At 41.2% G+C, this 16208-nt stretch overlaps 1 protein-coding gene across 1 annotated transcript; it reads right to left on the bottom strand.

The window, feature by feature from the left end:
* Positions 1-921: 921 nt before the first annotated feature.
* LOC142522190 (putative clathrin assembly protein At2g01600) lies at positions 922-13817 on the bottom strand. The gene is made up of 15 exons (XM_075625363.1): positions 13495-13817; positions 13052-13121; positions 12598-12695; positions 10626-10764; positions 10349-10476; positions 9998-10090; positions 9787-9837; positions 9599-9664; positions 9424-9489; positions 9215-9295; positions 9037-9117; positions 8763-8942; positions 8460-8535; positions 8245-8363; positions 922-1496 (listed from the first exon to the last, which is right to left on the bottom strand). Exons 1-15 carry the CDS (start codon positions 13582-13584, stop codon positions 1143-1145), a joined length of 1692 nt encoding a protein of 563 aa, XP_075481478.1. The 5' UTR covers positions 13585-13817; the 3' UTR covers positions 922-1142.
* Positions 13818-16208: the final 2391 nt, after the last annotated feature.

Consider the following 16208-nt stretch of genomic DNA (forward strand, 5'->3'; position numbering starts at 1 on the left):
CACAAATATTTTTAATTGTCGTTGCTCCTTGGGTGTGAGAAAACGGTACTACAACAAACATAACACGTAAAGATCGATGTGCGAAAAAATTAAATTTTGGAAAAAGTTCTAACCTTTAGCCATTGTTTTTTCTCGTACCGAAATTTGATAAGATGAAATTGCGAAAGTTCCTGACATCAAGGAATTTGAGCATTTGATAGTCATTAGACCTCAAGTTAGTCGATTCGCTGACCTACTTGTATTTCCTTCCCATAACGACCTAATCGTCTCTCCCACTTTCTCCGATCCGGAAACGTTGTAAATATAGAAGGAAGAAAAATATGGAAATTTGGAGGAATGGAATAAAATCAAGCCACGACATGCCTATATTGTTGTTAAATGAATAAAAATGATTTTCAATTTACCGTAAAAATTGCAAACATTATTATAGATATTATATTTATAATTTTATTTGACAAAAACTTGTATAAGACGATCTCACATGTCGTATTTTATCAGACAGATCTCTTATTTGAGTCATCTATAAAAAAATATTACTTTTTATGCTAAGAATATTAATTTTTATTGTGAATATCAGTAGGATTGATATGTCTCACAGATAAAGATTCGTGAGACCGTCTCACAAAAGACCTAAAACCTTAATATCTTAAATGACAGATGAACTTATCAGTCATCAACTTTTGTGATAAACCATCGGCACACAAATACTATTTACATTTATTAGGTATTACAAAACAACATATTTTTTATATAAACAACAAAAAATATTATCATATTTAAATATTTATTCTACTTAATTACAATTAAAAAAAAAAAACTATTTCTAAGGTTGAAGATTTCAATATAATCACTAATATTTTTAGACAATTACCGTAAAGCATAAAAACTATATACGGAAAACTAACTTATATTCACATAATATAAACATCGACCACAATTGTAACGAATTTAAGAAAATTATAACATCCCACAATGGCAGAATGGCCAACTTTACAACTCCTTACAAAAATATGCGATTCAAACCCAAAAACCAACTTTCTTTGAAGATGCATCATTCATCATAGTTTACACCATCAAACCAGTGCCTATATCGAATATGGTATCAAAATACACTAACCAGAATCAACCCAACACCAATTTCATCACAAAAGCCCGGGATTCCCGAATGGATTGTTTGACTGAGGGTGAGGGGCATTGGCAACCGGAAAAGTCCCAAAGCCCGTGTCCCCAAAAGGATTTTGTGGGCTCGTCATATAATTATGTTGCTGTTGGATCTGTGGATATGCCGGTTGAAAAGGAGAAAAGAGGGGGTTCTGAGGTTGCGTCATCCCAGCCATATGTACAGATGGGGGCGCCGGAACACCATTGGACATGGCAAATGGATCCGAGACTTCAAATGGATTAGGGGCCGGAGCTCCGTATCTTGGTTGCTGAGAAGCTCTATATGCACCTTCATCGTATAAACTGTCGAGGAGAAGTGAGTCAAGTCCACCGGCCTGCCATAAAGAAGTCCACGAATCAATTACTTATACGTATCTTCAGTGATCGTGCATGTAATGTACAAGACAAATGTTTATTAGAGGAGGATGGGCGATGAGCTACTCCAGCAACTTCGGTTTATCATTTTTGTACAGTAAGAATGAGAATGAAAGAGATGATCAGTATACTTGTAGACGAATGCTTTAGAATACATCTGTTCATGATACCCAAGGATGAACCCATCTAGATCAGGTAACCCATCAAGATCCGGCCCAAACCCCTGGCTCATCCCAAGCCCAAATGGAAGACAGGCCCATCAAGGGCCCAGGTATTCTCCTATAAATACCAGGTTTGAGCGTATGATATAAAATTCAATATATTGTTTTCAGCAGCACCCTTAGCTGCTCCCCCCATATATCCTCAGTCACTGACTTGAGCGTCGGAGGGGCTACGCCAGGACACCCTCCTGGCCCCCTCCTAACGATCTTATTTGTGATTTTAGGATCAGGGTAATTTCAGAACCTGCGTCTGGACTAGTGACACTTGCCGGAATCGAACCCTAAATTTCCCGTGAGTATCACTTGGCGCCGTCTGTGGGAAAACTTGAGTTAATACGTAGAGATGGCAGGCAGGAAAGGAAGTAGAAGAGCTACCTCAGCATCATCGCGTCCTCAGAGGGGACCCGAACAATCTCATGTTGAGACAAGACAGGAACAACCGCGTCTGGAGACGAGATAGGAACAACCTCGTCAAGAGACAAGAGCTGAGCAGCCCCGTCACGAGACGAGGGTTGAGCAAACCCGTCCTAATGAGAACGTGGGAAACTTGACCCTGGAACAGTTGGGCCAATTCATCGCCCGTACAGTAGATGAGGTCATGAGGAGGAACCAAGAGTCCATGGGTGCTGGGGAACAGGCCCCTCGTCAGGAGCATGAGGGAAATGTTGACAAAGTGGAGAGATTAGTGAGATGGGGGAGATGTGGAAGGAGATACATACGGAGGTTGAGGGAGCAGGTAGAGAGTAGGGCGCCGGTACCCAAGAGAGGAAGCCCTTTTTCACTAGCCATATTGGAGGAAGGACTTCCTCCGAATTTTCGACAGTCGAATGTGGGAGAGTACGATGGACATACTGATCCCGAGGAACACTTGGGGAGATTTGAGAATGTGGCCCTGTTACATCAATATTCAGATGGAGTCAGGTGCAGGGTGTTCCTGGGCACGTTGGTGAGGTCAGCCCAGCAATGGTTTAATACCCTGCAGCCCAACTCCATACAGTCTTTTGACGATTTTGCTACAGCTTTCTTGCACAGATTTGCCAGCAGCAAGAGGCACCAGAAAAATTATTTGAGCCTGTTCGTGATGAAACAGCAAGAGAATGAAACTTTGCGAGAATTTGTCCAGCGTTTCAACAGTGCAGCGCTGGAAATACCAGCGGCTACCCCTGACATCATGATAAGTGCCTTCACACAAGGACTGAGGGGATGGGAGTTTTTCAAGTCGCTGGTCAAGAAACCTCCGTTGAGCTATGATGATCTGTTGGCTCGAGCTGAGAAATATGTAAACTTGGAAGATGTCCCAACGGTACAGAAGGATGGAGAGCCGGCCCGGAGGAAGTAGAGTTGAGGGAGCGGAGAAAGGAGGAAGGAAGAGGGGTGCGGGGGAAAGAGAGGAAGACAGAACTAGTAGTAGAAGACAATTCTCATCCCATGTTACCCTAGATAGGAGTCGGGACGAGGTGAGGGAGCCCGCGGGGAGGTGGGAGAAGTCGCGAAGGGTTGGGTACAGTGCTAGATTGTCTTCACGGGATAGACGAGAAGGATCCTCATTAAGGAGTCGACAAAAGGTCTCGCTCGCCCCCTAGGCGTGGTCAAGGCCCTCCATGGATAAATCAGAGGATGGGTGAGCAGAGAGGGGAAGGTGGATGTCAAGATGTCCCTCAGGAGCTCGTGGAACCGAGGAGGGGAATGAATGAGGATAACAACCCTACGAGATGAATGATTCATATGATCTCGGGGGGTGCTACTGATGGAGACTCTGGGCGAGCTCGGAAGGCACATGGGAGAAGGTTGGAGAACTTTGAGATATCTAGGGGTGCAGACTTACCACAAGACCTCGTCATCAGCTTTGGGCCGGAAGACCTCCGAGGCGTTGTGACTCCACATAACGATGCCTTGGTGGTAACGACCACCATTGCCAATTATGATGTGGCGAGAATATTTATTGATAATGGAAGCTCCGTGAACGTCTTGTTCAAGAGCACGTTGGATCAAATGACGATGAGAGGATTTGAGTTTGAGCCGGTATCCACCCCGCTGTATGGGTTTGCAGAACACGTCATCTTGCCTTTGGGTCAGATTGTTCTTCCCCTATCCTTGGGGACTGATCCTCGGCGGGTAACAAAGGTGATAGCCTTCACTGTAGTAGATACCCCGTCAGCGTATAGTGGAATTCTAGGACGACCAGCCCTGAAGGATTTTAGAGCAGTAGCTTCCAGTTATCATCAGAAGCTTAAGTTTCCTGTGGGAAGAGGAGTTGGAGTCCTGTGCGGGGACCAAAAAGTCGCACGTCGTTGTTATGAAAGAATCGTGAAGGAAGAAGAAAAGAGAGGTCACGAGCATTCGCATGGAAGCTTGAGCTCAGTCTTGCAGTTGTAGAGTCATTCGGAGAAGTTTCTAAATGGGTAACTTTGTCCTGTGGTGGTACAGGAGGAGCTGAGAGAAAAGTTGGAGAATGCGCTGGGTAAGGCTCTAAAGAGGCATAGGAACGCTTACCACCTTAGAAAATATCTTTACTTCATTTTTTATGTATTTCGTTCCTGAATTTGTCTTACGTTATTAGTTGATATTTAATAAAGCCAAGTTCTTATATTAAGTTCGTAGTTGTTCTTGTATTATGAGGATTATATGAATTTTATTTTACCTACTTAGGCTGCGCCTAGTAGAAGAGAAGAGTGGGGGGGAGAAAAGTTAAATTTTTCCTGCTAAGGCATCGCCTAGCAGAGGAGTAGAGGGTGAGGTGGAGAATATTTATTTTCCTGCTAAGGCATCGCCTAGCAGAGGAGTAGAGGGTGAGGTGGAGAATATTTATTTTCCTGCTAAGGCATCGCCTAGCAGAGGAGCAGAGTCGGCGATGAGAGGAGCAGAGTGGAAGAGAAGAATTTTTATTTTCCTGCTAAGGTATCTCCTAGCAGAGGAAGTTAGAGGGTGGGCGCGTTGAATTTTATTTTCCTGCTAGGGCGTCGCCTAATAGAGGAGTTAGGGGGTGAGCGGAGTTGGGGATGAGGAGAAGTTTTATTTTCCTGCTAAGGCATCGCCTAGCAGAGGAGTTAGAGGGTGGGCGCGTTGAATTTTATTTTCCTGCTATGGCGTCACCTAGCAGAGGAGTTAGGGGTGAGGGTCGAGAATCTTTATCTTCCTGCAAAGGTGTCGCCTAGCAGAGGAGTTAGGGGGTGAGCGGAGTTGGGGATGAGGAGAAGTTTTATTTTCCTGCTAAGGTATCACCTAGCAGAAGAGTTAGAGGGTGGAGGTGTTCAATTTTATTTTCCTGCTAAGGGATCACCTAGCAGAGGAGTTAGGGGGTGAGCGGAGTTGGGGATGAGGAGAAGTTTTATTTTCCTGCTAAGGCATCGCCTAGCAGAGGAGTTAGAGAGTAGGCGCGTTGAATTTTATTTTCCTGCTATGGCGTCACCTAGCAGAGGAGTTAGGGGTGAGGGTCGAGAATCTTTATCTTCCTGCTAAGGTGTCGCCTAGCAGAGGAGTTAGGGGGTGAGCGGAGTTGGGGATGAGGAGAAGTTTTATTTTCCTGCTAAGGTATCACCTAGCAGAAGAGTTAGAGGGTGGAGGTGTTCAATTTTATTTTCCTGCTAGAGGATCACCTAGCAGAGGAGTTAGAGGGCGGGGGTGTTGAATTTTATTTTCCTGCTAAGGCATCGCCTAGCAGAGGAGTTAGAGGGCGGGGGTGTTGAATCTTTATTTTCCTGCTAAGGTATCGCCTAGCAGAGGAGTTAGAGGGCGGGGGTGTTGAATCTTTATTTTCCTGCTAAGGTGTCCCCTAGCAGAGGAGTTAGAGGGCGGGAATGTTGAATTTTTATTTTCCTGCTAAGGTATCACCTAGCAGAGGAGTTAGAAGGCGGGGGTGTTGAATCTTTATTTTCCTGCTAAGGTGTCCCCTAGCAGAGGAGTTAGAGGGCGGGGGTGTTGAATCTTTATTTTTCTGCTAAGGCATCGCCTAGCAGAGGAGCAGAGTTAGGGTGGAGGTGTTGAATTTTATTTTCCTGCTAAGGCCCGGCTTAGCAGAGGAGTTAAAGGGTGGAGGTGTTGATTTTATTTTCCTGCTAAGGCCCGGCTTAGCAGCGGAGTTACGAGATGATGAGGTGAGAGTTTGATTTTTCCTGCTAAGGCCTGGCTTAGCAGAGGAGTTAGAGGGTGGAGGTGTTGATTTTATTTTCCTACTTAGGCCCGGCTTAGCAGAGGAGTTATGAGATGATGAGGTGAGAGTTTGATTTTTCCTGCTAAGGCCCAGCTTAGCAGAGGAGTTAGAGGGTGGAGATGTTGATTTTATTTTCCTGCTAAGGCATAGCCTAGCAAAGGAGTTAGAGGGTGGAGGTGATGAATTTTATTTTCCTGCTAAGGCCCGGTTTAGCAGATGAGTTATGAGATGATAAGGTGAGAGTTTGATTTTTCCTGCTAAGGCCCCGGCTTAGCAGAGGAGTTACAGGGTGGGGGTGTTGATTTTATTTTCCTGCTAACGCATCGCCTAGCAGAGGAGTTAGAGGGTGGGGGCGTTGAATTTTATTTTTCTGCTAAGGCATCGCCTAGCAGAGGAGTTAGAGGGTGGACGCGTTGAATTTTATTTTCCTGCTAAGGCATCGCCTAGCAGAGGAGTTAGAGAATGGAGGTGTTGATTTTATTTTCCTTCTATGAACTATTTTAGCAGAGGAGTCAAGGGCACGGGGAAGTGGAAACTATTTCCCTTCAAAAGCTTAGTAGAGGACCTTGAAGATGGGGGCGACGAGGGTATATTGTGTTAGAAAAATTTATTTCGTTTGTCGTTAACGAACAATGTTTGCCACTGCGAAAATTACGGGGATCGACCTGACCGGTCAGGTCGCGGGGATCGACCTGCCTGGTCAGGTCGTGGGGGTGTGGGGGCAACGCCCCCATAATTTTTTCAGAAATTCCGGTCAGGTCGTAGGGGTGTGGGGGCAACGCCCCCATAATTTTTATCAGAAATTAGACAATCATTCGCAAGGGGCGTGCTTGGGCGAGGGCATGTTTGGGCGTCGGGGCGAGCTGGCGGATGAAGGGCGAGCTCGAACGTTGGCGATGGGCGAGCTGCAGGGGCGAGCTGCAGGGGCGAGGCTCGTGTGGGCGAGCTTATGTGCTGGGAGAGGGGCGAGATGGCGCTGCTGGGCGAGCGTGCAGGGCAGGCGCGTGGCATGCTGGGCGAGCGCGCATTCTGCTGGGCGAGCTTATGTGCTGGGCGAGGAGCGAGATGGCGCTGCTGGGCGAGATGGTGTGCAGGGCTGCCGAGGGGCGAGGGGCGAGATAAACTGCTGTGCGGTGGGCGAGCGCGCGCCGTGCTGCTGGGCGAGCGCGCGTGCTGCTGGGCGAGATGGCGCTGCTGGGCGAGATGGTGTGCAGGGCTGCCGAGGGGCAGGGGCGAGATGGCACGCAGGCGGTGGGCGAGCTCGCGGCGTGCTGCTGGGCGAGCGTGCAGGGCGAGCTCGCGGCTGCTGGGCGAGCTCGCGGCATGCTGCGGGGCGAGCTCGCGGGGCTCTTGCATGGGACGAACACTCGACTTGCTGAGCGTCGGAGCAGGCGAGGGCGGGGTTGTGCTGGGCAGGGCGTGCGCGCGGAGAGGCTGGCTGGGCGAGGTGGCCAGGGCGGTGATTTGCGGTGTGATGTGTAAGCAAAGGAGAATTGTTGAATGTAACGCAAAGGAAATTTTGAGGAGACTAGTGAGCAGCAGAGCAAAAATGCACAACTCACATGTTGCATACCGAGGACAATACAATTAATCGAACTTCGAACCTGCGATTCAGTTCGACTCGGGAGGGGGAGACTGATGATACCCCAAGGATGAACCCATCCAGATCAGGTAACCCATCAAGATCCGGCCCAAACCCCTGGCTCATCCCAAGCCCAAATGGAAGACAGGCCCATCAAGGACCCAGGTATTCTCCTATAAATACCAGGTTTGAGCGTATGATATAAAATTCAATATATTGTTTTCAGCAGCACCCTTAGCTGCTCCCCCCATATATCCTCAGTCACTGACTTGAGCGTCGGAGGGGCTACGCCAGGACACCCTCCTGGCCCCCTCCTAACGATCTTATTTGTGATTTCAGGCTCAGGGTAATTTCAGAACCTGCGTCTGGACTAGTGACACTTGCCGGAATCGGACCCTAAATTTCCCGTGAGTATCATTTAGCATCAAATAGAATATTACAGGATCATAATATTCTTTAGCCCCGACCTCTCTTAATCAAATTTCAACAAATAGTTCAGGCTAGTTGAACCCCCTCGCCTAGCTAGTCCAGTTTAGCTGTTAATTTGCGAAGTTACGAAATATGCAAGAGATATTAAATGGGGCCAGAAGAAAGAAATTCTGCTAAACATTATAGATTGGTCAATTATAGTCTTCAATTTTATTACTTGCCTTATATAGCACGTGGATAAATAAAAAAGTAAAAATGGTATTGAAGGGTAACACAAGGGATTTAAAAAGCCTTCAGACAACCAAAATTCAAAATCACAGACATACCAATTTTCTCTCTTGCGCTGAAGATAAATTGGTGCTGGGGGTATTAACAAGAGCAAGTTCCCATCCAGTAACCGAGAAATCTTTTGCATGGGTGGCATCAGAATCAAAAGGTGTCGTTCCTAGAGAATTATCCATTATGCATAAGGTGAGATAATAAAAGATGAAGACAAACCCTAAACGCCAAAGAAAAACTAAAGACAGTATACAACACTTACCGGCTGGAACAATAGCTAAAGCCAATGCATTGCTTTCTTCAATGACAGATGCATTTTGCTCATTCACCTGCAACCCCTGAAATAATACATTCGCAAAAAAGGTTAGTGACAATGAAACAGTGTGTACATACCAGCCAATTACAACTAGCTGTAGGACCAAGTCTCTATCGTCACCAAAAGCTATAGTTATCATGTGTAGATTGATGTGTCAGCATACGCAGTCATAAAAGAATGTAGAGAAATTTTAACCAGCAATTTTATCTACTCAAAGATCCACGAAAAGACGAGTACTGAAGAAGTCACCAGTAAATCGTCTGTCTCCAAGAGGGTTGGAGGTGGAGGAACAGATTCTGAAACAGAGATAGTAGCATCGTCTAAAGGTGGCGGCAGGGGTTCTGGTTCCTCTTCCAAAACCTTAGTATTTTTAGAAGGTGAAGGAGCATCATCTTGCTTATATGTCAGCATGAGCCTCTCTGGATAATCCTGGTGTCGGACGACCATGAATTAGCATTTAAATCAACTTGTCCAACCAGAGTCAACAGTATATTGAATGTTCAATGGATACATGTATACTAACCAAGGCTACACTTGGAACAGAAACCATTCGTGGTGCTTCTTTTATATACTCTTCCATGGTCACTAGAAAGGACTGCGGAGGCTGGGAAACACAGGAAGCATAATAATAGATCACCTTGTTAGAGAAGCTTATAAGAGATTGATTAAAAATCTAAGCATCAATTCTTCAGACTGCTTACCTCCCTCAACACCGGGAACTGGAAATTTCTAGCAAGTTCAAGTCCTCTGCAGATTTCATAGAAATCAGAAAGACTACCTGCCTATAATAAGAGTTAACACACCACGAACTCAGCTGGAATCTTCAACTTCATACACTAATTGCTAAATAGCTTAACAATTTCAACTGGAAAAAAGAAAGTCAAATGAATGCTGTAGAGCAAAAAGGTACCTGCTGGCCAGCTCTTTTATAGATCTCAAGGGCTTTAATGGCTTCATGTCTTGCCATCTCAAAAAACTGAAACGAATAAGGTAGTAGATAACAGGAAAAAACTTTTGATATGATTTAAGCAAATAAAATAATTGTTATTCACAAATTTATGAAAATGGCATTATATTCATTTCACCTTGTCAACGAGATTGATTATCCCATCATTTATGGCGCAATATATTTTAAAGCTCTCTTTGAGAACCTGAAAATTCAACTCAATTTAGAATTTGTTTCCCATAAATAATCATGATAATTAATCTCAGCAACAGCGTTATCCATTTAGATCCGCATTTTGATGATAGAAGGAGACAAAAGAGTACATACCAATGCGAGGGCATACTGAATTACATAATTCCCTACAGCTGCTCCTTCAGGCTGTAAAAGAAATAAAAATTACCTGAATTCATTTTATGCTTGGGATTTTATATATTAGAAACTAAAAGATTAATGGGTTTGCATACATTGATAACAGTATCCATAATGCAATGCATATGAATTTGCCAAAGAATAAGGTATTAAAGAATTCAGGGAGTACCCGACATCCAATAAGGCGATACAGCAGCTGCTGCAAAGCAGGTATTTGCTCTAAAAGCTCTTCACTGTCCAAGTCCCTAGTTTTACTGTAACCCTGGTAAAAAGATAACCAAAATGTCACTAAAATCATAGATATAAACCATAAACATGACTTCGACAACAGTGGAACTAAAAAATTTGTTTTAATGTTCTTTGTGTTTAAAATTGCTGCAGTTATAGCCATGATAATAGATAAACAAATTCATCGTATAAATTCCAGCCGACTTGCGGTTTAAACTGCATGCTGTCACAATTAGAACACTTACAAAACACAAAGGCATGAATATACTATGTCATTGATAAAACTGATTACCTTATCTTGGCCTTGTGCAGGTTTAGGAAGGCGTTCAGCTTCAATGTCATACTTAAGTATTCTAAAGCATTCAAGTCGTTCTTCCAAGAAGAGTGCATAAGTTCGTACCCAGGCAGAGCAATCCCAAGCTGTAGAAAAAGCAGTTGTCCATGACTATTATTTACCTTTTTCAGTAATAACTTATTAACAGATCTTTTAAGATAATTGCATTTGTCTTCCACGGGGTTAGAAATTATGTTTGAAGTCCAGTGGGATGTTATAAACAATAGCAACTTACCAATTGGGCTTGAATCGTCTTTGAAATTGGACATTTGAAAGACGTGTCCTCTCTGTTGGTAATTCAAGATCTCCTCCCTAAACGTGGGATCACCTTCTCTCAATGTTCGGTGAATAACTATTAGCGTCTTCAATGCAACCTATGAAGAATAGAAAGTAACAAAATAAATTCCTATTTCAGATTTATTAAACTGGTGAAATGCAGAATTAACAAGATCTTATGAGAGAAAATTTAAAAAACAAAGCTTCTAGCAAAAATAAAGGGTGGATATAGCAGTCATCCTGAGTCCAATAATAATGTTATATCGATTGAGAATATAATCTCATCCTTGATTTTCAAGTTATGCAGATCCTAATGAACGATGGGACTCCATAATCACAAAACATATGAAAATGAACTATGTGGCAACCATAAATAACTCCAATCCAGCAACCTATCTTTGACAGACTGCATGATTATTTGTTACAAAAACATCACATTAAGCAATCATAAGAGTTAAAAAAATTCAGATGAAATCTATTAACAAACTCGAAAAGGGGATTTGACAGTCAGGACTGACGTAGTCAGCGTCCATAGGAAAGATTTGGTTATTTATCCAAAGAAAAAGACATAAAATTGCATTTCTGATATGCAAATTCCCATTGATTCATTATATATATACTACCAGTTATCTTGTGATGTTCCAATTTTTGCAATGGAAATAATTGTTCAGTAAATTAGTAAGTAGTGATCCAGGAATAAGAAGTTTGTGGTCGGTGATACTCGGAGTTAAAACAAGTAGTAAAAGGAAGCCAACTGAGGTCGAATGAATTTTTAGTGCATGGAAACAAAAAAATACATACTGTGACACAAACCCAAAAAAAAAATATGAGTCAACAATCGGCATCTCCAAAGATCGTTTTCCACCACCTATGGTGCTTTCTTTTAATGAAGTCTTTTAACAAAGAATGTTAATCCAACTATATATATTATAAATCATTTCATGAAGTTCTATGCAAACAGAAATAACATTACAATGAAATCATGAAAAAAGTATGATACATGATCAACACCAACTATAGTTCAATTCAAATATAATCCATTCGTTCAAGTGTGACAATACTCAGTAAAGTAATAAACACTTATAATTCATGGGAAATAATATTTAAGCACCTTACACAAGAGCATGATACCAAGTCCTCCAAAAAAATTTCTAATTTCTTTATGAGTGAGAAATTTAAAGGAATCTCTTACTCAAACATACATGACAGTGGTAAATGTTTGCACAAACTCCCATTTGAGTCTCCTAAAAGGATCAATTCAATCTAGTTTAATCAATGTGATGCAACAATAGGACAAATCACGGTTCAACCGCTAACGACGTCTAAGCAATATAATAAATGTGTATGCATCCTAAGAGTGAGTTTGTGTGTAGAAGCTTCTACCCCAGTTTGGTTCGGCTTTCTTTGAAAAAAAAGGCTTTAATAAGTCACAAGCGAGAGAATATAATTTAAAACTTCTGTTTTAGCATAAACTTTCATAAAAAAAATAGCTCTTTTCTTTTTTTTTTTGTGATCAGAAACTATTTATTATTTTATTAATAAAGATTGTTACAATACAGTGGATGAGTAATCCACATCAGGTTGCTGAAGTGGTTTTACAACAGGCGTTCTTGAATGAAATTGTATATCAGGGGCTACAGCAGAGGTCATTATAAGAAGAGGGAATGTGGCACAGTGCATTCAAATAAAATATGCAATCTCTGTATATGTAATCCGGGCACAACAGAGAAGAGAGGTGTGCAGCCAACCCCAATTAGCTTGGGAATCAAGCTTGTCCAATGATGATGATGATTATGATGCTCCATCAATTTAGAAAATTACACAAAAGTCATAAGAAAGACTGAACAAAACAGAAGAGCATAACCCAAAAAGGAGGCCATGACTAAATTGAAGCATCATTAAAATGAGGCATGTCCTGTAAGAATCAATACCGTCCAATTACGTGTCTTTGCCAATCGTCTCGAAAGTGCATGTATGCAGTATGCAACGTCAGCCCTAGGCCGGACTGCTGATGTGGCAACCAAAATTTCTGCAAGAAACATCCAAATATTAAAAGCATTATCTCAAGTACACTCATTTTTAACCAAATGACAACAAATCCCTAAACAAAAACATCAGTTCTCTCCCACGGAAAGCAAAAAATCAACACACATCTCCGCGGTCAAATTCTGTTTGACAGAGTTGATTCCAATATGAACAAGATTTCTAAATATAAATGTCACAATCCATAAAGCTCCTATCGTTTCCACAACCCGTAAACAACCAATCCCATAAAATTGAATATCCTCCATAAATAGAGGAAGAAAAAGGACTCAAGAAAGCCCACTAAACATAAATATTAATGGATCTGAGAGCATGAATAACTGAAAAAGGGGAAAAACTCACTTCTGATGTGTCTCTCTTTGGGTGGACACTCCACATGATTGGTAGCCTTGACAACCGCCACATCTAAATCCTATTTTTAGCCAGCAAAAGGAAAAAAATCATCAGATCATCCAAACTTTGAAACAATTTTTACAGTAAAACTAAATTTTCGGCACAAAATAACACAAAAACAATCACATAACCATTCTCACGCACTTACACAGCTAAACATCAAACCCAATAAACCAATTCATCAATATCCAGAATATTTTTCTCGATCACCCAATAATCCGTGCGCCGGGCCAAGAAAATCCTCAACCCGCTAAAATCCCAACAAGAAAAACAAAACCCACAATCGAATCATCAAGCATAGCACAAAATCAAACACATAGCAAACCAAAAACCCCTTCTCACACACAGGCATATTCATAAACAAAGAAAGAAGCAATAGAAAGCGAAGGAACCTTAAAATCGGAATTCACGTGAGCAAGCCCGACCGTAGTCCGGTCTTTAAGGGCGCCGTAAGCCTTCCTCCATGTCTGAACAGTGGCCATTTCCGCTCAGATCTATCTGCTTCTTTCCACCCTCCCCTTGCTCAACTTCTTCTATCAATCTTCAAATCCCGAGTCTCCGACGGATTCTTGCCCCTCCACCGCAACTTGTACGATCACGAGGCTACTGGGGAAATCGAAAATGGGAGAGGGAATGAGTTTCGCTGGGGTTTTTCTTCGCGAGAAAAGTCCTTTTGATTCCTTTGGTTGGTTGATTGGTTGGCGTTGGATGGCGATGAGGAATGAGGTGTCATCATCACATAAAATAATACTAATTCCTTTTCCGAACAACATTTATTTTTCTTTTACTATTTTTATTTGATTCTTACCATTATTTAATTATTTTGTTCCATTTTAATTTAATGTCTAATATTTTATTAATTATTTTTAAAAAAAGGTAATTTCGTTGATTGCCTAATAAGACGGATTTTTGTAATTTTTTAAATTTTGCTAATTAATGTTAAAAAATCTAATGAAAATAAATAATTGTGATCACATAATATATATATATATATATATATATTTGAGAGTTAAAAAGTGATATCATCAATTGGGGATAATCGTTGAATTACAATAGTTCGGGTCTTAAAATATTTAACATCGATAAATTAAATTGAGTTTGGTTTTCAAATCAAGCGGAATACATTCAAAATAATCATTCACAAAAACTGAATAAATATTTTGGTAAAATATTTAAAAAATATGCAAGTTGAATGTGTAAAAACATTTTGGTTGAAGCGTTTTATCAAACATTTGGTATGCAATATTTTGATATTTGAATAACACAAAATGTTTCACAATGCATCTTTTAAAAACAGTAACAATAATAAGTAAATGCGATAAATAAATAGACATGAATTTGTTTATGGATGTTCGGAGAGTTCAAGCTTCTATGTCACATCTTCTTCCCCTTAGGAAGAATCCACTAGACGACTTTGATTTTTACAACTCCTTGTACAAACTAATTTCAACTTAGGACTTATCTTTTATATAATTGAAACTCGTAACACATTCTCGATTTTAGGCTGCAACCTCACAATCCGCATAAATATTTAACGTCTTTTATGACATACTACAAACACAATCTTAATATCTTTGTGTGAAGACTCACTCAACTAAACTTTGAAACTCGACTCTCGTGTATATATGTGAATAATTGTATGTGATGATTTTTACAGTGCATGTATATATCAAATGTATCATCACATTTGGTTTGCTCTCATTCTAGCTAATTTCTTCATGTAGACTGCCCATGTTTTGAATCCCTTTCAAAATTTTGTATTTGGTCTTCAAGATATTGTATTCATAGGCTCCACGAATGATATATATGTTAGACACAAGAATATGATCATTTGGAAAGTTTCTGTATTTTTTTCTGATATTGAAACGGTCATTTCCATCTTGCTAGCCACTTTTCCTCGGCCTAACTGATTTTGAGTTGGCTGCCAGTTGGGCGCGTTAGCTATACTAAACCAAACTGATGAGGTCTGTCGAAATCAGTCTTGTTGATTTCAGCCTGCACAGAACTCACATTTTCTTCATCATTTATCAGCATCTTAAATTCTTAATCATACTTTGATTAGTGAATATGATTTATAGATTATCGTCTTAGTTTTGTCAACACATACTGAATCATTTTCATTTGGATAACGAGCTGATCAGACTGATCGAAATACCGCAACTGCTCATGCCCAACTTATACTTGCTGATGCTGTCATCAATTTGGCTATACAACATTCGATTTAGCCCAACAAACTTGACATAAAACTTGTTCCAAATTGATTTTTTTGTTCGATCGTTTTGGCGACGGGTCATTTGCATTACTGAGTGAGGAGATATCATTAAAAAACTGCAGCTTGTCATATTTTCAGTTTGGCTAAATTCGAGTTTCAGTTTTTATCTTGAGTTAGCAACTTCACACACTACAAGAAAAATGATTTTCCTGCAGCACGTCATCAACAGCGTGCATTAAAAGCACGCTGCGAATACTACTTTTCACGGCGTGCACCCATATGTGCGCCGTTAATAGTGTTGCACTTGATACTATTAACGACGTGCATTAAAAGCACGCTGCGGATATTACTAGTGACGGCGTACATTAAAAGCACGCTGCGGATAGTAACTTGATACTATTAACGGCGTGCATTATAAGCACGCTGCGGATATTACTACTGACGGCGTGCATTAAAAGCACGCTGCGGATAGTAATATCCGCAGACTATCCGCAGCGCACAATAAATGTACGCTGTTAATAATACTATTAACGGCGTGCATGTTTATGTGTGTTGTTAAAAGTAAATCATTTTTTTTGAAAAAAAATTGTGTTCAGACATTAACGGCGTACATTAATCGCACGCCGTCAATAGTATTATTCACGACAGGCATATTATTAGCACGCTGCGGAAAATGAGTACGTATTTTTAAATTAGCGACAGTTTTGTAAAACCGTCGCTAATATAGCGACGGTTTACATAAAACCGTCACCGATAAATCGGCGACGGTTTTCTTCAACCGTCGCTAATATACGTACATCGGCGACGGTTTAATAAAAAACCGTCGCAAAAAATCGCAAATTCTCTATTTATATCCGATTTTTTTTAATTTTACTCACTTAAAATTTTTCTCTA

This window comes from Primulina tabacum, chromosome 13 (assembly GCF_025594145.1).
Source record: "Primulina tabacum isolate GXHZ01 chromosome 13, ASM2559414v2, whole genome shotgun sequence".
In the NCBI taxonomy this organism is placed as follows: Eukaryota; Viridiplantae; Streptophyta; class Magnoliopsida; order Lamiales; family Gesneriaceae; genus Primulina; species Primulina tabacum.

Bases quoted from the DNA above. Each gene is read 5' to 3' on its own strand.
- LOC142522190 (XM_075625363.1), bottom strand. From the start codon at position 13,584: ATGGCCACTGTTCAGACATGGAGGAAGGCTTACGGCGCCCTTAAAGAC. The intron at 10,091-10,348 runs GTAATCAGTTTT...TCTTTTTACCAG, and splicing joins CTGCACAAGGCCAAGATAAG to GGTTACAGTAAAACTAGGGA. The intron at 9,665-9,786 runs GTATGTACTCTT...TTGAATTTTCAG, and splicing joins TTCAGTATGCCCTCGCATTG to GTTCTCAAAGAGAGCTTTAA.